This window comes from Daucus carota, chromosome 4, assembly GCF_001625215.2.
Source record: "Daucus carota subsp. sativus chromosome 4, DH1 v3.0, whole genome shotgun sequence".
NCBI classification, from domain to species: Eukaryota; Viridiplantae; Streptophyta; class Magnoliopsida; order Apiales; family Apiaceae; genus Daucus; species Daucus carota.
This window is the reverse complement of record NC_030384.2, coordinates 33,862,064-33,883,607: the sequence shown is the minus strand read 5'-3', so window position 1 is coordinate 33,883,607 and position 21,544 is coordinate 33,862,064. Positions and strand designations below refer to the sequence as shown.

The following is a 21,544-nucleotide window of genomic DNA, read 5'->3' as shown; positions in this document are numbered from 1 at the left end:
CATGTTAAGTGGGAAAAAAATTGATGGACAAGAAAATTCTAACAAAATTATAATCCTATGTATATAAAAATTTAATATTTTATATATTCTACGAATATAAAGGATCCGAACCTTAAATAAATTACAATCTATATACAATATTTTGTTTAAATTGTTAGGAATTTCAATATTTAAATAGAAATAATTCAAATGGCATAGTAACTAATGCCACAACAATTATGGAAAATTTTTGAATTTTGAGACCCACGAGGGCGAGACTCCTAGTCTCCTACAGTGCTCCCAGGTTTTTTTAACGATGAAGAGAAGGGAAGGGCCGAAGGGGTACGGGGATCCAGAAAATAAGAAAATTAACATGAAATTTACTTTTTAGTTTTTCCACATGCTCTCAATTAGTTTGAAGATGGAAGAAATTGAATCATTCTTGCGGCTTGCCCACGTACGGAGACGACCAGTCCTGACTGCAATAAGACCAACTTTTTTCCCAGGAGGTGCATTGTTCGTAATTACAAAGGCTGGTTGCTTCTTAATTACAAAGATCATCAATGCCGAATTGCCGATGAGTGCAACACAAACTACTCCTCTCTCCCTTGTCGAGATTCGAAACAGGGACGGAGGGAAGGGGGGGTAAGGGGTGGCCTTGGCCCCCCCAAAACCTTCCCCAAGCCCTTATATATAATCAATTTATATGATTGAAACTCATAATTTGTAGCATATAGTCCCCCCAAAACTCATAATTTGTAGTATTTAGTCCCCCAAAACTCAAAATTTGTAGTATTTAGTCCCCCCAAAACTCATAATTTTGCAGTATCTTGTCTTTAAAATTTTTTTAGTAAAATTTCACCCTCCGAAAAATATTTCTGGTTCCGTCCCTGATTCGAAAGGAATTAGATATTCGGAAGATATAGCGCATCATTGGACTTGTCCTCACGTGGTTACTTAATACTGATGCGGTTCCTTCACATACTATCCTCCACCATTGTCAAAATTTACATGTAAGACATCTTCTTATAGAAACTTTCATTATTAACATAACAAATAAAAACAACTAGGGCAGGTTGAAATGAATTGGATAACCCATGATCTACAAGTAAAATTGCCATCATATTTGACTTAATTTGCATTTTTTAACAATGAATGAAGAGTAATGAACATATAGCTTACATTGTTGTCAGACAAAAAAAAACATCTAAATATTGTTCGGCAGCAGGAAGAAGAAACAAGAATAAGAAAAGAATTTGCCCACTGTTATCAGGCTCCACAAGTTATGCTTCAATCAAAAGATGAAACAAATTATGAAGTATAAAAAGTACAGCCGAACGAGAGACAGCAGAATAAATAACTACGTACATAATTAACCTAATCCAACCAGCTAGAGTCATCTGGAAGAATTCTTGGATCCAGCTATTTCGCGAACACCATATCCTAGCGCTGATGCCTCAACTGATCACGAAGAGGATCTGGCCTTTAGCTACTTAACTTGATGAATCAGAAGGAAATGCGATATTTAAAAAAAATAAAAAATACAGATGATGAGAATCCTCATCTTTATTTTGTATCTACAAATAACAACTAATTAGGGCGTCCGATGCTCCTCTAGATCGATTTAATTTCACTTATTAAATTATGTAGGCTTAATTTATAATCAGTTTGCGCTTTATAACTGAGTTATGATTGCTAGAAGTAGTGATCGATTCCACCTGAGGATGATGAGTCGTGAGCGTGCAACATAGGTTGCATTAGCGAGTTGAGATCACCGAATAGGAAATCGTCTCCCCCTGTGAAGCTGCTTAGGTCTTGTGACTCGAAGTATGTCTGAATATCCTCGGGGAAGTTGCAGGTTCTGGAAGGTTCTGACTCGGATGAAGTCAAGGGGTACTCCGCGGCTGTAGTCATTTCCATCATTTCCCTAAACTTTGATGACTGCAGCAGTAGTCCGAGGGCTGATGTGGCAGTAGCTGGAGGTGCCGGAGGATTACTATTTAGTGCCATCTGATTATTTGCAGCACTAATTAGCGATGGCTGTGTTGGTTGTCGGTGGTGGAAGAAATTTGTTTCAACAATATTGTTGTGATCATGATCGTCTTGAATTAGGTTTGGTAAAGTGTTGGGAGTTTCGACTTTAAGGATTGGCAGATCTGTCGCGGCTGTGGTGGTGGAATTATTACCGTCAGGTCTTAGCCATTTTATGTAACGACTGAGGTCGAAATTTGTAACTGCATTCAATCCACGGTACTCAATGGCTGCCATATCATATGCCACTGCTGCCTCCTCTTGGGTGGCTGCAAAAACATCGAAATTAGTTTTATATTACTCCTTGCCATTAAATTAATGCTAGATGCCTAATTTCAGAACTATATACAGAAGAGTCAAGCAGTACTAGCTCGGTAATTAGGGTTCATTTCAAATACTTAAATAGTTCTGTAGACAGATCAACAATTTGCAAGCTGTCGCATCAACATGATTGTGATCGGATCATCTATCGTTTTGCAAGAGCATACAAAACCTGCACTTTAATATTTTTCGCTAGCCATCAACGTTTTCAAGCCATTAAAATAGATGACAATAGTTACTTGTTCGTATTTAAATTGTTCTTGACATGGCCTTTCTCATATATATATGTGACTCCATGTATGTCCAGAAATTGACCTCTAATAATTAAGATTAAGTACGCAGAAATGGTGGTGATCTTTGGCACGCTTGCATTGACATGTATATCAAAATGAGCCATGATATGCTTGAAACAGTAAAGGCCAAATAGACAGATAGTGACTTTGAGGTAAAAAGAGGAGATTCATATATTTACCATAAGTTCCCAGGTAGAGATACTTGTTTCCGAAGACTCTGCCTATTCGAGCTTCCCATCTTCCATTGTGATGATGCCTGCTCAGATATGTAATGATTAATGAAATTGAAGAGGGAAATACGGTTATATTCATTTGAACGTGTATGTCGTATGATCTTTCTAGGGAAGTTTTTGTCATTACAGTTTGATCTAAAATAATTAAGTTGCACTACACTCTGCAGTCTTTGTAGTGAAAATCTGAATTGTACGTACCTTGCAACACCTCTGTATTTTGAGACTCCCCGAGAAAATCCACTGCTTTTTCTGCAATTTATATTTGTGGTGTATATATTTAGGTTCAGACTGGCTTCTTGTTTTCAAAATAGTTTTGCATTAACCGAAGATTGGGAAAGTTTCAGTCATCTACCTCCTCAAAGATCCAATATATTCTTCTCTGGATTGAGCTTCCATTTCCTTCAATTCCTTCTGGTAGGTCATCAACTACATGCAACCATACCAAAACGTCGTTATACAGTCAGTTATACGCAGAAGTTTAAAAAGAAGAGTGCTAGAGGAAGAAATTCCCCAAGAACAGAAGAGCATATATATAATAATTTCAGTTGTAGCTACCGGGAAGTTAAGGATGGTTTCGTGTCCCCAGTACTTCAACGCCGCCAGGTCATAAGAATGTGCTGCCGCTACTTCATCATCATATGCACCTAAATACCAAATCACATCATTGACAATGAGAATAAGAATTGTAAAAAAGAAGCAAAAACATAAAAAGATGGAGTATGAACATGTATGTGCATGTACCGATGTACGTACCAAGATAAACTGCATGTCCATTAGGGGTTCACAAAGCAAGGATCAACCAATGTACAAGAGCAAGTGAAAAAAAAGAGTATTATTATAAAGAAAGTGACCATGAAAATTTAAGGAAGAAAAGAAAGCGTAACTCTGGTAATCTACTGATAAAATTACCTTGTCTGCCTTTCTTGTTCTGAGATTCATTCCAGCAATTCTTATCCCACAAATGAGCTTCATATCTCCCCGTCCAACGATGTCTGATCATACATATTCAACACACAAGTATACGTCCTCATTAGAATAAATTCCCAAAAAAAATCAATAAAGAAAATGAAGATCAAAGATTTATAAACATGAAATTCTACCTAGTGACACCGCGATAGATTGAGCTACGTTGAGGAGGAGAGTCCCTGGGAACAGTTTTCCGGGTACGTTTCACCTTGACAACAGAGTGAATACTGTTATTAACAGCTGTGTTAGTCTTAGTGACAGCGGTCCTCTGGTTTTGTTGCGATAACTTAGCCATTGGTAAAAGTATGTATAGCTAGCCAGTGCAGTGTGAAATATTATGACTGAGTCTTCCAAAGAAGGGGTTTATAAAGGGAGAATTTAAAAGAGAAGGAGAATGTGCTGTCAAAGTAATATTGAAGAGCTGGGGTATGTATAGCCGGCAGCAGGAAATGATTTAAGGATTTTAGTGGCCGTCTTGGCCAGGCTCTCATCAATTTTTCTCCCTTGTCTTTATTCTTACACTCGTTATCTGCTGTTAAAATTCTATACAACAAATTCTATTGGTTTATCTTACCCTCTGGCTATTTTTCTATTCTATAACTGTTATTTTACAGCTAACTATAATTAACAATGTTTTTGGAATCATATAGATTTAATTAGTTTATCTGTTTTGGAATACCTTGATTAAACGCGTGAACTTCTGCAGAACACTGGAGCTGATCGAGATTTTACCTTCGTGCATTGGGTTTAAATTGCAGTTCACTGGATCGTTTCTCTGAATCTCCTTTAATTTGGTTTCTTTACCATCAATTTCTATCCTCTATCATATGTAATTTTTCTTTTTAGTTTCTTCGGAGTTGGGGTTCCAGGTTCTTTCTCGTCAAAAAATAATAATGATAGTTTGGCATAAATAAATGAGCAGACACGTTTTTAGTTGAGCAACAGACTACAAGAGTCGTTTTGCATCCGTACAAGAGAAGTTGAATTCTAATGGCAGGCAAACGTAAGTTACAAAGAGTTTTCAGAATCGTGTGATAGTCCAGAACAGAAGAAAAGTTAAAAGACCATGTTTCCTCATTACATCTGCAGATAATCTTTTTCTGAAAAGATTACATTGACAAGATCGAATATATAGTAAGAACTCCTCACTCGATAAAGGCTTAGGTAAGTGGTAACCTAATTAAAGACTAATCCTCCTCACTTTCATGACAAAAAAAGTAAGTCTTCCCTCAATAATCATTTCAGAATTATCGCAGAATTGATACTATTCTAGGCTTCTAGCTTCTAAACTAATTTACCAGGGGGCAAAAAAGAGTCAGAGCATTTTACAAATCGATAAATTCTTTAATTCTGCTTTTAAAGAATGCAGTCTGCGACATCCTATTGTTAGAATTGCAATATGATGTTGTTAAGTACTCCTCCAAACACCTTTAAAGTTTTAGGAGAACTGATCACTTAACATGATATCAAAACTCAGGCACGCGGGAGCTTCGGGTTTAATTCCATGTGACCTCCAATATATGAGAGGGAATGTTAGAATCGTCTAATTTGGAAGCTAACATTCTGTTATATTCCATTTTGTGGATTAATTGCATAAATGAGTGAAGCTTTACCTTAATGTCTTATGAACTCTATTCGCTGATGTAAAGTTTTTTCTAGAGCAAGCATCGAAAACTTAAAATGTATAATGCTCACATAATGGCGTTCGTTGATGTGGACACTCGATTCATATCGGTTTACGTGTACGTAGTAACGTGACTGTGGACACTGGATCATAGGTCTCTTGCAATAGGATTTTAGGATACAGGGCCGGTTTTTGAGACGTGCAAGGTGGGCGACGGCACAGGGCCCCAAAGCTACAGGGGCCTCAAAATCTAGAAATTAATGTTTTATTTAATAAAAAAATTTAAAGAATGAAATTGAAAATTAAAAATTTTATATTTATTTTCATTCTATTTATTTATAGATAAATAATTACATAATCTGATAGATTAGTTTATTATGTCTATTTGCATTTTAAATTCTTTTGTGTTGTATCTTTACTTTTTTTATAATAATTACTCTTTTATTAAATGTTTTCATAATGTTTTTTACATATGATATTTTTTCATATGTACTATAAATTTCATTCTTTTCAATGAAATATAGATATATCTCAAATAAATTTATATATAAATTTTGTTTAAAATACTATAATTACTGATTATTTAATAACATTATTTATATTATTTTAAGTGACTTGTTTTAATTTTATAAAAAAATAATATTTTTATTATTTATTTACTTTTATAATATACATATTTTTTTATTATATGTGGCCTAATTCATATTTTAGCACAGGGCCCCAAAATTCTCACAGACGGCCCTGTTAGGATAATTCTGCAATATATGTGTCGCATACAATCGCTATGCATAATTTATTATGAATCTTCAATCAGAAATAGCCATCTAGATCAAAGGTTGTTATAAATGTTATCCACTCATTTGATCAGCACGTTAGTGGGAGAATGTACTCCGTCCGTTCCTCTCGTTTCTTTACGATTTTTTGTTGACACGGATTTTAAGATGTATATAAATTTTATTTTTATAATTTATTTTTTAAATATTTTTCATATAAATATCTAAATATTAAATTTATTTAAAAGAAAATAGTTTAAAATTACATATGAATTTGACCCGTAAGCGTAAATATATATAGATCCCAAGACTCAAAAGATACAAGAATGTGATGGATAAATATATAATAACAAAATTTATAATTAAATACACGGAATGGTTTACGTACAAAATGATTTACGTACAGTTGATGAAGATTGATTGTGAAACTTAAAGTAAATTCCACAGTTAACTAGTATATATAATCCTTGGACTACTTCTTGATGAATATTCTGAATTTGAACATTACATGTTTGCTTCCTTTCACGCATGCATGCAAATTCAATAGTTTGAACTTTGAAATGTAGCCGTAGCCAGAGTCGTGTGCAAGGTTATATCATATGGATTCAACAACATTAACTAACACTACATGCACAACAGATGCCAACCAAGTCAAAGCACTTGACAAAAAATTTGCCCAGTCTGAGTTTTCACAGGTTAGTATAATTTGGGTACTCTTGTCACAGGTTAGTATAATTTGGGTACTCTTGTCATGCTGTACTAATCACGGAATGTGTTGTTCTGAAAGTCGGGGATTAATTTCTAATCAATATCCATGCTTCATTCTAAAGATATTTAAGTTACTAGAGGTTACTGCTTGAAATTGTGTCAAATATTTATTTAAAATTGAGAATCTGATATACTTCTAGTCGACCAGTGGAGAAAAGACCCCTTTGCTCTGGTCACCTTCATCTTCCTTGACATAAAAGCACTCTTTCAAATGATTTCAGAATGATATATATTGTGATATATATGGGACAGCCTCTCTACTTTAAGGGTAGGGGCAGAGCTCGTACATTTTACCCTCCTCAGACCCTGCTCTAAGCGGGAATACCGAGTATGTGTGGTATGGTATGGTACCAGACTGATAATTAAGATTCCACCGATGCAGGCATGAACAGACGCTCTGGTGGCTCTTTGGCTTGATAATGTGGCGTGCAAGGGAACAAATGGCGAGCCACATAAGTGCTAGGTTCCTCATAAAAGAAATTATTAAGAGAGTCATAAACCTCTGTTGATAAAAAAAAAAAAAAAAAAGTTAAAAGATGCCCTTAGTAAATCCCAGTCAAATGACTTGTAGTAACTGTGCAGCCTGGGTGTTCGCCCAATCTGTCACATTCTAATTAACACGCTAGATCGTTTTTAGACCTAAACGCAAGATAATGTATCATTTTCTTCTAAAAATCAAAACACCGGATTATCCGATGTTAACAAGTGATATTTCGGGTCATGTTCTACAGAATCTGAGAATTTGGGCATTAGTTGTGGAGATTGTGATGTCCCAGGCCTTTTCTCCTACAGTGAAATCCTTGATCCCAGCATGTCCGAACATGACCATCAGGATGCCTGCATAAGAGTATAAGATATACTTGCGGTGCTTATCTGCCTGCTGTATTCTTGAATCTTGACGTAATTCAAAGCATATGTTCTTGTATGAGACACTGTCCATGTTTCGAATAATCTGCAATGTGAAGTAAATTAGCCAATTAGGACATATTCAGTTACATGAGATGTAAAATCCCGGCATAACCAACATCCTATAATATAAAGACGACATGGCGAGGAGTCCTGACTTGCATCAAGCATTCTGGTATTTAGGCTGCACTACACAATTTTCGAAATGTTTGCTACGTTACCTACGTAGATAAGTATTTTAAATCGGCTCCTTGAGGGATCCTTTCTTCTTTTTCTGAACCCCACAACCATGCCAAATAAGTAACAATTTCAGGTGGGTTAATCATTTCAATGCAAGAAGATTTACTTATAACTAACTTCAACCCAGCTAGATAAACATAAGTAGGACCAGATAATGAAATGGTGAGTGGCCACCAAGCTGGGACTGAACTTCTTTCAAAATCTGTCTAACGTAAATAATTTGTAAAGGGTTTTTCTAATGTGTGCTAAGCACAATAACGCTAAATTTGACGAGTTTATTGAATTTTTATTAAAAAAATTGGTGGGAAGGTAGAGGTTCAATTATATTTATAATTATAAGATCAATAAAAATACACCAAACTCATAGAATTAACGTTTATCATGTGCTTATGAGCACATAGAAATATTAATTTATAAAACAAATGATCAAGTCATCTTGAGAGTCCGAGAAAAGCAGTTGGGCTCCTACCACGGCTGCTCTGAGCTAAAAGTATTTTGGATCAACAGCAAAACAGGGAAATGTCTGATTGATGGCGATCATTTCAATCGGGGCTCTCCCTTCGTCCAATATTAGCAGGCAGATTACTACTCCCTCCTTTCTAGGGTAGAGCAAAGCGGAGTTCTCTGCAGTTTTATCTTGAGACCGCAACCGTAAATTTTCGGTTTTTAAAAATTAAAAAGCCAAAACCGAACAACCGGAACGATTTCAGTTCTAAAAATCTCGGATCGGTTTCAGTCAATTTGGTTTTGGCTTTCAAATCGCAGGAAAAAAAAATATACTCCCAAATTAAATAAATAAAATGTTATGATAGTAATTAGTTTCCCATTAATATTTACCAAACCAAAACTTTCAAACTGGCCCATAAAAATCTTTTATCAAAATAAAATGAATAGCCCTCACACAAAAGTGATCATGCATTCTGTTTGAATGCATAGTTGTCGATTCCTCGCAAAATTTCTAATATTTTACATACGTATGACAATTTGACACTTAATACGTTAACACGAAATGAAATGACAAAAAAAAAATGAATATGAATTTTGATTTTCGATACAGGAAACACGAAGGTACACGAGGACTCGCATATATTTAATGTGTAAACTAAGTATCGTAAGAAAGTACATTCTCCTGTTCTACAAATATAATCAATTTAAAAAATCTGTAAAAGAAATTATTATCAAAATTAATATGATATTTTATCATATTCACTTTCTAATGGTTCTCTCTTGATCATGATCCTATATTCTATATATAATAACACAAAATATTTATAACATATTATATCTAAAATATATCATTTAGGACAAATGCACAATAAATATTACTCCTTCCGTCTCTCTCATATGTTTACGTTCACTATTTGCATGCATTTTGAGTATCCTATAAAGTATAGTCTCATAATTTTTTTAAAAAATTTTCTTTTTTTGAATAAAAGTTTAAACATCAAACTTTTATTCAGAAAAAAGTTTAAAAAATATATCATGGAGGTATACTTTAAATGAGTGTGGAAAAATGTGCCAGAAAGTAACGTAAATAAATGAGAGATTGAGAGGGACAGATGGAATATAGAGATATAATATTCTACACTAGTTGAGAATCCGCGCGTTGCGGCGGCCTATAAAAATTATATTAATGATCCAATATTAATATTTATAGAATAAAATAATTTTATGACTTTCTATAAAAAGTATATTAATGTTTCAAGTTAATATTTGTACGATTAAATAAATTTATATTATAAAAATCTTGATGTAATACAAATACTAATATATAAAATTGCAAAATTGGACTATAATTCATGGTGAAAAAATGACAATAAATTTATACACGTAAATAACAATTTAAAGCGTGACGAATCTTAAAATTTTATTTTTTTTGGAAAAGTAATCATGTTCTTACATTGTCACCTTCCTCTAATTTTTTTAGATTGATTGTGCCCAAAAACATTTAACTTAAATATAACTACCCTCTTAAAGTTGCTTGAACGGAGCAAACATATAATGCATGAATAATTTTTTCATGTATACAAAGTAAATAATATAAAAATTAACAACAACAAACATGTCCGATGAACAAAACAAATATTATAAAAGAATAACCAACAAACATACATCATTAATAGTTAATTTATTGATATCAACCATCGATATCCTATCAAGACTATATTCTTTTCACGTGTTTGGATTTGTCGACTCCAATATAACGGTCTATAACTACATTTGCTTGCAACAACTTTTGCTGTAACAGCCTTCACTTATCGTTGCAGAATAACGACACCTCCGAGTTAAAAATCGAGCAAGAGAAAGGTATTTATAATTTTTGATATTTTTCATCCAAAATTTTCAGAAAATTAAAAAATAAAACGGAACGATGTGAGAGGCACTACCTACACGCCCCTCGCTTCTCCTTTAAAAATCGAGTAAGAGAACTATCGGGTAGATTTGTGGTATTGAGAGAGGAGGTTGTGTTTTGATGATCCAAAATACTACGATCTATACGGGTATTTATAGGTGGAGAGAGACTTGTTTGCTACTCTTTCCCATAATTAAATAATCTGAACAAAATCAGATTAAAATTTTCAAGCTACTATATTCCATAAATAATATGTCTTTCCCATAATTGAATAATCTGAAACAAAATCAGATTAAAACTTTCAAGATACTACTCCCTCCGTCTCAATTTATAGGTCCACTTTGGAAAAAAAATTTGTCCCAAAATACTTGTCCCTCTCTTCTTTCAATACAAATTTATCTACATATTAATTGTGACTTTTTTGAAACTCAACACTATTCTCATTTCTCAATGCACTAAATCCCTATATTTATTGTGATTTTCTTGAAATTCAACTATATTCTCATTTATCAATGCACTAATTAATGATACATGAGATAAAATTCTATCTAACCAACTTTTTTCTTAATATGCGTGTTTATTCCAAAATGGACCTATAAATTGAGACGAATGGAGTATATTCCATAAATAATCTGAAACAAAACTGAAACAAAATCAGATTCTGAAACTTGCTTCTAATATACCCGAAACTAAAAAAGGTAGTTCTAATTTTTAATATTTTTCATCCAAAAATTCCAGAAAATTAGAAAAATAAAACGGAACGATGTGAGAGGCGCCACCTACACGCCCCTCGCTTCTCATTTATATAAATATATTGATTTTCAACAAACTTTACGCAATATGTCCGATTAACCAATTCCCACCAAGTATCAAAGATGGTGTTACTTTTGAGTTTTGAGCCAGAGTTCACTGCTACCGAACAAATTAGAAAACTCGCCGATAACTCAATTAATCTCTTCGACCACCATCCAAGGAGGGAGGAGCCAGGGAGGAGCCGTTATTCGTGGTCCTGCGATATTCAAATATTTCCGCACCTTGTCCAGTGCATGTTCATCATGGGATATATAGGGGCCGTTTGGGTGAGCTTAAAATAAGTGCTTATTGCTTAAAATAAATAAGTGGAGTAGAAGTTAGAAGCAAGATAAGACTTATAAGTGATTAAAGTATTTGGGAAATAAGTAAAAGCCCTGAAACAAAAGCTAGCATTCCTAGCTTTTTATAAGTGCTTGTTGACTTATTATACAAACGGTACGAATAAGTGCTCATAACTTATAATCCAGAAGCTGGACTTATAAGTGTCAGCCAAACACCCACATAGTATTACTAGAACTAATCAATTAAATATATTTAATTAATATTTTATACTGTGTGTATCATAAAAAAAACCTTAAAACCCAGAAGGCCAAAACAATCAAAGACACCACCTTCACGTTTTTCAACTTCCGCGATTAACGAGCAAAATGTGAAGTGACTCATCATAGTCTCAATTCTATAGTGCACTTTTAGCCTTTATGGTACACTCATGATATAATTACTTTAGATATAATTTCGACTAAAAGTTCTAAATCAAATTTTCTATTAAATAAACATCAACATTTTAACATACAACAAATTAAATATGATATATTATGATAAAAAAAAAAAGAAAATTTCCACGGTACATTCTCTTAAATTTTGATACAAGAGGATATGATGTATGAAATTTCTTTTTTGCCTACAAATGTATGATGTCGGGCTTAAATTAGAGATGTCCATATGTTATTTTGGGATATGACAATACTATCAGCGACGTAATTTATAAACTTTTTTATGGATATTTCTACCGTCAGTGTAATAAGAATATTTTTATATAAATAATATATTTTAGTGAAAATTTTTGTCCATATAAATATAATCATTATTGATTAAATTGAAATTAATAAAAATCCATTATCTGATTAAAACGTGATTGTTAGTGTGTTCCCATACACTTATATTAAAACATCCATTTATTTCTTTTTAACTATGCCTCGATCCCCATCCGTATCTTACTGCACCGGCTTTAAATTTTTTTAAATAATTCGATATATATATTATACTATGTATTTTTAAGAAAATAATACACTCTATGATATAGTTTTTAATTTAATACTATATTTTTAATTGTTTATTGTTTAAAAGTGCTAGCAAAATATTACCGGTAACAATCAGACAAAGGAAAATGAAAGAGCCGAAAGTGCACAAGCACGAGGACACTTGTCAACACTCGATTCGTCCTCACCTTTCCATCCTATGCCAAATTCCTCGAGAATAATTTTCTAGAGTATCTCGATTCCTCTAAGGAAAGAAACTAGCCAAAACGCAATACTACTAATAACAATGACGATTAATAAAATCAAGCATCAAAAAATATGGTAACATACGTTTGGCACCGGTCAACAAAATAGTCGTAAAATCTCACCCGCTAGCTCCACACATCTCCACCCCGTAAAAAAAATCATTATAAATCAAAATCATTTAGCACTTACCAAACCTATATCTATCTATTCATCTATCTGCCATTCATAGGTTCCATAACAGGAGCTCGCAATTCCGGCGAATTCATCGATTCGCCGGAGAATCATCACATGGAGAGAAGAGGCGGGAAAAGCTTGAACATGGGGATCAGCGTCAAAATCGAGAATGTTCGCAACAAAATTCCGGTGCCGAAAAAGGATAAGAGATTGATTAAATACGAGGATTTGCCTGAGTATTTGAAAGACAATGAGTTTATTTTGGATTATTACAGGTGTGAATGGCCTTTGAAGGACTTGATCACTAGTACATTTGCTTGGCACAACGAGACCTTGAATATTTGGTCGTAAGTTTTCTTTCGGGTTTTTTACGGAACCAGGATTTCGAAACAGTCGGAGTTAAAATGAGTTAAAAGGATTATGTATATGTAACGTGTATATTTGTGGATGTATTTTGATTTTGATGAATTTGCAGGCATTTGATTGGATTTTTGGTGTTTTTGACATTGACGTTGTTGAGCGTAACGGAGAAGGTGGACGTTGAACGTTTGATCGGAAGGATATTCAGGTATGGGGGCAATTTGGTCATTTAATCAGAGTTCTGAATTGTTTACTTACTTTTGTTGTTTTGATTTTTTTCTTGCAGATGGTTTGATGAAGAAGCGTTGACGATGATCATGTCCAAACCCAACAAGCTCTCCGATGCTTCTTCCACGGTTCGTTCTTTCATAGTATTAATTTGTTTTATAGCTACTGTTTTTATTTATTTTGCAAATATGATTTATTTTATCTTTCCTTTATTTCTTGGACTTTAGAATGAGCTTGTGCTAAAATGTGATACTGATTAGAAGAGGAGAAATAACTGTATGTAAAATTGGAGGAAAAATATATTTGAACAATGAATACATGTAGTTAGAGCGTAGTTGTATGGATTTATATAGTTGAAGGATAAAGATCGAAAAATATTCAGGAAATTTATTGTGAGAATACTTAAAATCAGATGAGAGATGCAATGTATTTGGTTGTGCATGTTTGCTCTTGCGACAATGTTATTAGAATAAGTGAGTTGATTTCTCGATATAAGAAGCAAGATCTTATCTTTCCCCTCCTAAATATTCTGCTTGTTTCCGAAAAGTATATTTTTTTAAGAATACATGGACTAGGATCACTAAAATGTATAGGTATTTGGGATTTTTTGGTTCAAGTCTCTGAACTACCATCTATTGGTTTTGAGTTTAAGTCTTTGAACTGCCATGCTCCGCACATTGGTCCTGTTAGATAGCTGGTAGCAACAGCAACTAAGAGTATCTCCAGCAGCTTAGCTATATGGTGTCTTAAGTTATTATAATAAGGAATATGGCATAAAACACAACTCCAGCAGAGTCCTAGCAGTTCCTTAAAAAGTTAGGATGCCCACTTCATTCCTCGTTTTTAAGGATTGTGGAACCATTCCTCATACTATTTTGAACAATAAAATATTCATTTCTCTTCTTTTTCCCACTCTTTCCCTCATTTCTCTCTCCTACTTACAAATTGAATATAATGTCGTAATAATAATAGGGATAGAAATATAGAATGTTGTTGGAGTTCCCATACAATAAAATGTAGTAATCCCTTAAAAAATGAATATTTTATTATATATTTAAGGAACATGTTAGGACTCTGCTGGAGATGCTCTAATACTATGTCTATCAAATCAGATCTTGAGGGAAGGACCATTTTTACTTCTTAATTTTTTTCTAATGTGATACCTCCAGCTAGCTGAGAATTGAGATGTTGAACAAAACTAATTAAGTGCACAGACTGGCATGAGCTATAGCTCAAAACAAAACAAAAGCAAAAACAGTACTGGTGATAGCATATGACTATGCAGTTAACAATTGTGACTGTTGATATTCTCAGATGAGTGATGGTAAACAGGAACTTTCTGGTTGGTGGGCCGGCAAAAGTTGCGTTTATACTGTAATTGGTCACATTAATCTACAGTTCTGCAGTTTTGCTTGTATGTTAGCTGTGTTCCCCGGCAGCCCAATCTTTTCATTATCACCAGCAGGAAAAATTAAACAGCTGGGCCTCTAGACCGTAGGCACTTGTCTGTTTCCACATCTATGATAAACATATGTCCATAAGCCAGTTTATAGATCAAATCAGAGAGATGGGTGAATAGACATAGAGATTATGTTGTTAACTTTGCTACTAAAACCCGGGTGCTGATTCCTGACCATCAATGGACAGGGAGTGTTTATAGAGTCGTCAGTTTTCCAGCCGTTGCCCCTCCAACCAGCACAATTATTTTGCTCGAAGAAGGTTTGGCTTCCAGTAAAAAAAAAAAAAGTTAATAGGAGGCGGCTTGGCTTCCGGCAAAAATTTTGTGCTAGCAGGGAGCAAAACTTTAGATCCCACAATCCAGCGGCTGGAAAACTGATGGCTGTATAAACACTCCCTCGATGGCCAGGGAGGAGCACCCTAGTTTTAAAAGTGCATATATAAGCAGCTTTCAGCTCATGATTTCATCCTAAAATCCTGCATATGTAGCATGTTTCTTCTGTCTCATCTTTTTTGCTTTCTTCACATTGCAGCTTGAAATTTTTTCTATTACCATAATCGGGGATTTCTCTGCCATTGGTAGCATCCAAAGAAGGATAGCCAGTGACCCATTAGCAACCTTGCGGTGTTAAATTTTATTTATTAGGATGAGTGGAGAGAGATTATCTAGGAATTATTAGGTGTCCTTGAAAGGGAAAGTAGATATGTAGTGGTGACCCGTTAGCGACCTCAAATAGTAAAATTTTATTTATTAGGTTGAATCTAGGGAGATATCTAGGGTTTATTAGGTGTCGAGGGAAACTAGATATATGCTGATCGGTGGTTTTAAGGATAGAAAATTTTTTTTCTTTTTCTTTTTTAGTTGTTTTAGGATACTGTCCTCAAACTATTTAATGTTAAAACAATGCGACTTAACACAAAAATGTGATGGTTGCAAATTGCAATATGACCCTCTTTTTTTAAGTTAGGGGATGCTTTTTCGGAAATGTGTATAACAAAGCTTATTGGTTGAGCAATTAGGGGATGAAAACTGGATTAAACTCTAAAAATTACTATGCAGAGACAAAACTACTTCACCAACTCTATCAACTAAATTAGAGGAGTTCACAGTCAAAGCTCTGCTATTGCTTATTGAGGCAGATAGATCATATTCTTATCAGTGCACCAGCTTCTGACAACGAAAATGGAATTCAAAAATAGATGACTCATTTGTATGTTACCCCATTAATCTCTTACAATTTGTACTCAAGTTGGCAATAAAATTTTATATGATATACTCCCTCCATTCTCACAATTTGTATTTAGTGATATTTAGTATGTATGTTTGTGAAAGAGTTTGTTTGCAGGATCCACTACTTGATTTTCTTAGTTATTCCGATCTAAGTGTTGTTCTTGTAGCTTTTTTTTTGCTAAATGTTCTTGTAGCTTTTTACTGGCAAGAAAGCAGATTTAGGATGTATAATTTATATCTAAATATACTCCTTCTAAGAATTCATTATCTGCTTAAGTTAACTTTCAATATTTCCATAATTCTTGAAGCGACTCCAAATCTACTTCTAAAATGATGCAACCTGAACATTTGCTCTGGTGTAGTAATTATAATTTAAATGTCTTATAGTCTCTTGCAACTTGGTTCAGCCATTCATTATATTTTTAACACAAGAATGTTAATGTTTCAAGAAAATTAACTTCAATGAACATTAACATTATCTTGAGTTCCAAAGCTTCCTAACAAAGTATACTTTAATGTTCGGTTTGCAGGGTCTGTATGCAAGACAACTCGTAGAATCACTAATACTCAAGTTGAGTGCAAGTGCAGATAATCCAGCCGCAATCCCGAGATGGCCTTGGTATGTTTTCTTAGGCGGGGCTATGGGATGTTTATTATGCAGCTCCCTGTCCCACCTATTTGCATGTCATTCTCATCGCCTCAACATTTTCTTCTGGCGTCTTGATTATGCTGGCATCTCCCTGATGATAGTTTGTTCTTTTTTCGCTCCCATCTATTACGCTTTTCCATGCAATCCTTACTCCCGAATCTTTTATCTTACATCCATAACAGTGCTAGGCATTCTTGCCATTACCACCCTCCTTTCTCCTTCTCTCTCAGCTCCTCGTTACAGATCGTTCAGAGCTTCTCTCTTCTTCTGCATGGGCTTCTCAGGGGTGATTCCTGCAGCTCATGCTATTGTCTTAAATTGGGGGCATCCACAGATCACTACGACTCTTGTATATGAAATTGCCATGGGACTTTTATATGCCACTGGAGTGGTGTTCTATGTAAGAAGGATTCCAGAAAGATGGAAGCCTGGTGCATTTGATATTGCAGGCCATAGTCACCAGATTTTTCATGCATTTGTAGTTGCAGGCGCTCTTACACATGCTGCTGCAACCCTTGCTGTCATGGACTGGCGACAAGGTCAACCAAGTTGTTCCGTTGGTCATGATACACTTGTCTGGACGTGATAATTGAGGGGATTTTTCGCACAAAGATCCTGTGTGTTTGTATCTCTTCCTGTTGTGTTCTGCAGAAAGTCTGTCTAGTTATTAGAAGTTAGGTTATGTAATTTCTTAGGAACAGTTGGTTTGTCTCTACTTTGGTCTGTATAACTTCTTAAAGTTAATTTATTACCTTATAATCCTTTTAGCTAAAATGGCTGTTATCATATTTGGTTGAGGGATTTTGCATGACAATCAGATACAATAGTTGCAAGCTCAGTTTTAGCTATGTATCCTAACCAATGCAGTCCGTAAAATCGGACTTGATCAATTACTATTTTGCCGCGCATTAATTGAGCCAATATATCTTATACAAGTGCACATTTACGTAGATATACAGCTTTGTACTAGCTTCACTAATTTCATATTTCTTACAAGCAAAAGAGGGATAGTATATGTATACAGGACAGTGATAAAAATGCATTTTAATCCAAATAACTATTACATAGAAAGCATGGCGGTTCTCTGGACTGTCCCTCTTCTGTAAACTGCATCAAACATTCAGTATGAAAAGCATGTCCACAGGGCAGAACAGCAACTTCTGGAAGTTTAGGAGGTTCCGCATCATCTTCATAATAAGAATCTATCGACGAAATGTAAGACAAATCCTTCTCACAAACAGGGCAGATTTGTTCGATGTGCACACATTCTTTGCCAATACCTGCAAAAAAGGAAAAAAAACAAACAGAATATATGAAAATCAGAGGACTGATACGGAAGGCAGACAACTAATTACTAAATGAACATACGATTCATGCTCTAATTTATTTTCCCTATATAGCATGTGCTGAGCACGAAAAAGAAAAAACAGATACCAGGCCAATAAATAAACAGATGTACATACCGCCATCCCATTTAATATGAATTGGTTCTGAAAATTCTGTTAGTGAATCTGAGTCTGAATCTGAATCTTCTGAAATTTGGTCCCTTCTAGGTGTATGTTTCTTCATATTTACAGCCTTACGGCGTCGACTCTTTCGAGGTGGTTTATAGTAGGTTTTAGAATCAGTTGACTTGCTCGGTTGAAGTTGAACAGTAGAGCTGATCATCTTATCAAGGCTAGCCCTAGACCTTGGACACTCATCATAGCCACTATTGATACGTGAGGCAGTTCTGTTAGGAAACCTCCTGCAGTAATGTGGCTTCTGGGAAACCTGAAAATTATGACTCGGGTTCATACAATCAGGGGTAATTCTCTCATCACGACTAGCCCAATACCTTGGATACTCATCATAGCCACTATTGGAGCGTGAGCAAGATTCAATCCTCCTGATGTTGCTACTTGATCTTTTAGAGTGACTGCGAAACTGTTTTTTAGAACTTCCTAAACTACCATGCTGAAGCAAATTCTCATTTAAATATTCTCTATTCCAAACATATCTTTCTGGCAGTCCATTTTGTGATCTTCTGGTTTGTTGAGAATAAGCTTCCCTAGGCTTACTTCCTCTTCGCTTGAATTCTCTGCGGAAGGATGATGGCCTATCAAAAGTACATAGTGAGCCAATTGGACAGCGATCACTATCATAGACAGATGGACCATAAACATGATGTTCATATGAATCCTCTGTAGCTCGTGAGGGCTTGTATCTTCTGGAATAGTAATGTCGAACTCTACCAGGATGCGACTGTCTGACAAAATTTGATGGTTCACGGCTGAATGTATGTGTCTGAGGATATCGATGCTGATTATTTCTGGGCACTGTTTCCCGGCAAGGATCAGCATGACTATAGTAATCACGGACCATATTCCACAAAAGATTTTATCCTGATAAATTAACATTAAATAACATTATTCACCTTGGAATATTTCAATATTTCAGCTCAGGAAAAGATGGAATTATATCAACACAATCAGCCATAAGAGATCATAAAATTTTACTCCACAGTGAAATAGAATAACATATAGACACACTATTAAATTCACAATAACTACTCCAAAGTAGTAGTACTAGTGAGTATTCATATCTTTCCAAAAATTATTCGGGCCTGTAATTAAGATAGCAAATGCACAACTGAAACAAAATTTATCGCAACTCTGAAGCTATAACGATTGCAAGAGAGTGCTAAATCGAAAAGAAAAACAACTCAACATGAACATAATCAGGATCAGGTTTAACTACGGCAAACTATGAATTAAGGAATTAGATTAGAGTAGCACTTATTCACCAAGTAATATTACAAATTTACAATGCAAATCAACAAATCGACGTATTAATGTTCAGTCATGAATACGATTACTCAAATCAACTAATTCAATCCATCAATCCATGTTACAGAAGACTTCAATAGTATAATGCATACGATTCAACAAAGTGTCGATAACAAACAACAAAACACGAGTATAAATTAAAAAAAATAAAAATTAACGAGCAGATTAAGCAAAATCGAGGCTTAATTAATGTAGTTAATAGATATGATTAATCAATTCAACAGATGAATACATACACTTAAATCACAGTACAGTTGTAAAAAAAAAAATCAAAACAGGAGAATAAACGTAAAATAACGTGCAGAGAACTAACCTGGTGAAGAAGGGTACGAATGGGCGCTGTGCAGAAGCTAACTAGGGTTTTTGTATTTATTTTTTTGTTTTTGATTATAAGAGACGGGTTTATATAGAATTGCTCGGCGGTGAAGCGAGCCTTGTTTTTGCCCAATTCTTTATGATTTATACAAAAGAGAAAAAAAAAAAGGATGGTGATTACTTAACCAACTTATTACTTGGCCTGCACTCAATTATCAGGAAGATATATACGAGTAATTGCTTAGAACTAGCGTTCAAATATTCGGTGATCTACGTAGGATAGACTCACGTAAATCTAATTCATTCCAAATTCTTATCTGTGTATGTGTATGTATATGTTTTTGATAAGTATTTAGAATGAATTAGGTTTATATGTGAGTCTATCTTATATATACGATTTATTTCTCCCCCGCCATAATTTCGTGGCTTCTTTCAATATTATATTATTGTTTGTTTCTTTTTTTTTTTTTTTCTGATAAAAAGGAATCGATTTATTAATTAAAAGAGTCACGTCGGCATCTACAAATACAATCAAAATTGGACAAACGCCGAAATATATCGCTATCAAATCCTTCCTTTAGCGATTTGAAGATGATTTGAATATATACACTTGTTTCCATCTGATTGGTTTTCACCATCTGATTGGTTTTCACCTGAATGTTCTGAACAATCAACCATAGATGCGATCTCATAATAACCTTCAAACCTGAATCAAACCCATAAAAATCATGCCGATCTATAAACTCGGTCATGGAGAATATCAAAACACATCAAAACAAAACAAACCAACTCTCACAACGAGAGACTAACAAAACCCAAATAAATTGGGAACTTATTGAATGAAAAATAAGATTTCAAAACAAGAAAGTAGAAAAAAAAAGAAATCGGGGCTTTTCATCGGTAGAAACCGATTGAAGCGCGTTTAAAAATCTCTGATGGAGGTTAAGGTTTTGAGGGAGAGGAAGAGGGGAGGGTTAGAGTGCTAGTATTACAAAATGGGTTGACTTATTGTTCATTTTTTAATTTCTAGTACTCAATTATTTTTATATCAGAATGATTTTTAAAGTAACTAAAACAGATAAAATATGCTTGAACCGCTCAAAAATGTAGGTTATAATATAAATATTTATATTACAAAAGTTAAATAAACGATCAACGCAAATAAACAATGATAACATATTGTTAAATATACGAAGTTCCACGACTTTCATTTTATATTTCTACTCTAAAAGTTGGTGATTAATCAGGATTAATCACTAGTTAATCTTGTTTCGTAACTCGTCAATATCCGATTATTTTATTAATCATCCAATTAATCCCCCATCGATTCAATTAATTTCTGACTAATTTTTTTTAGTGATCACCGATTAACTCCAATATTTGTGCGCGTAATAAATATAATTATTAGTATTTAATCGAAAATTGTTTTATAATAAAAATAAAAAATCATTCCCGTAGGATTTAATTCGCTACACTCATGATTTATTTGAGATTCT

The 21,544-nt window shown here is 34.3% G+C and overlaps 3 protein-coding genes across 3 annotated transcripts; 1 reads left to right on the top strand and 2 right to left on the bottom strand.

Annotated features, from left to right (window-relative positions):
- Positions 1-1,223: 1,223 nt before the first annotated feature.
- LOC108217279 (AP2-like ethylene-responsive transcription factor At1g16060) lies at positions 1,224-4,225 on the bottom strand. Its single transcript, XM_064091331.1, has 7 exons — positions 3,958-4,225; positions 3,767-3,849; positions 3,413-3,501; positions 3,210-3,283; positions 3,056-3,106; positions 2,804-2,880; positions 1,224-2,279 (listed from the first exon to the last, which is right to left on the bottom strand). The coding sequence occupies exons 1-7, from the start codon at positions 4,116-4,118 to the stop codon at positions 1,675-1,677; spliced, it is 1,140 nt and encodes a 379-aa protein (XP_063947401.1). The 5' UTR covers positions 4,119-4,225; the 3' UTR covers positions 1,224-1,674.
- Positions 4,226-12,853: 8,628 nt separating this feature from the next.
- LOC108215942 (heptahelical transmembrane protein 2) lies at positions 12,854-17,693 on the top strand. Its single transcript, XM_017388581.2, has 4 exons — positions 12,854-13,326; positions 13,455-13,547; positions 13,626-13,695; positions 16,787-17,693. The coding sequence occupies exons 1-4, from the start codon at positions 13,094-13,096 to the stop codon at positions 17,489-17,491; spliced, it is 1,101 nt and encodes a 366-aa protein (XP_017244070.1). The 5' UTR covers positions 12,854-13,093; the 3' UTR covers positions 17,492-17,693.
- A 58-nt stretch (positions 17,694-17,751) lies between these two features.
- Positions 17,752-20,361, bottom strand: LOC108215941 (uncharacterized). Its single transcript, XM_017388579.2, has 3 exons — positions 20,047-20,361; positions 18,369-19,289; positions 17,752-18,185 (listed from the first exon to the last, which is right to left on the bottom strand). The coding sequence occupies exons 2-3, from the start codon at positions 19,267-19,269 to the stop codon at positions 17,950-17,952; spliced, it is 1,137 nt and encodes a 378-aa protein (XP_017244068.1). The 5' UTR covers positions 19,270-19,289; positions 20,047-20,361; the 3' UTR covers positions 17,752-17,949.
- Between the last annotated feature and the right edge of the window lie 1,183 nt (positions 20,362-21,544).

What these genes read in the sequence shown, in the direction of transcription:
- LOC108217279 (XM_064091331.1), bottom strand. Translation starts at nt 4,118, where the DNA reads ATGGCTAAGTTATCGCAACAAAACCAGAGGACCGCTGTCACTAAGACT. An exon ending in GAACAAGAAAGGCAGACAAG is followed by an intron (nt 3,502 to 3,766) that starts GTAATTTTATCA and finishes TTTGGTATTTAG; the next exon opens with GTGCATATGATGATGAAGTA. An exon ending in AAATACAGAGGTGTTGCAAG is followed by an intron (nt 2,881 to 3,055) that starts GTACGTACAATT and finishes ATATCTGAGCAG; the next exon opens with GCATCATCACAATGGAAGAT.
- LOC108215942 (XM_017388581.2), top strand. Translation starts at nt 13,094, where the DNA reads ATGGAGAGAAGAGGCGGGAAAAGCTTGAACATGGGGATCAGCGTCAAA. An exon ending in GAGACCTTGAATATTTGGTC is followed by an intron (nt 13,327 to 13,454) that starts GTAAGTTTTCTT and finishes ATGAATTTGCAG; the next exon opens with GCATTTGATTGGATTTTTGG. An exon ending in TCTCCGATGCTTCTTCCACG is followed by an intron (nt 13,696 to 16,786) that starts GTTCGTTCTTTC and finishes TTCGGTTTGCAG; the next exon opens with GGTCTGTATGCAAGACAACT.
- LOC108215941 (XM_017388579.2), bottom strand. Translation starts at nt 19,269, where the DNA reads ATGGTCCGTGATTACTATAGTCATGCTGATCCTTGCCGGGAAACAGTG. An exon ending in TCATATTAAATGGGATGGCG is followed by an intron (nt 18,186 to 18,368) that starts GTATGTACATCT and finishes CCTTTTTTGCAG; the next exon opens with GTATTGGCAAAGAATGTGTG.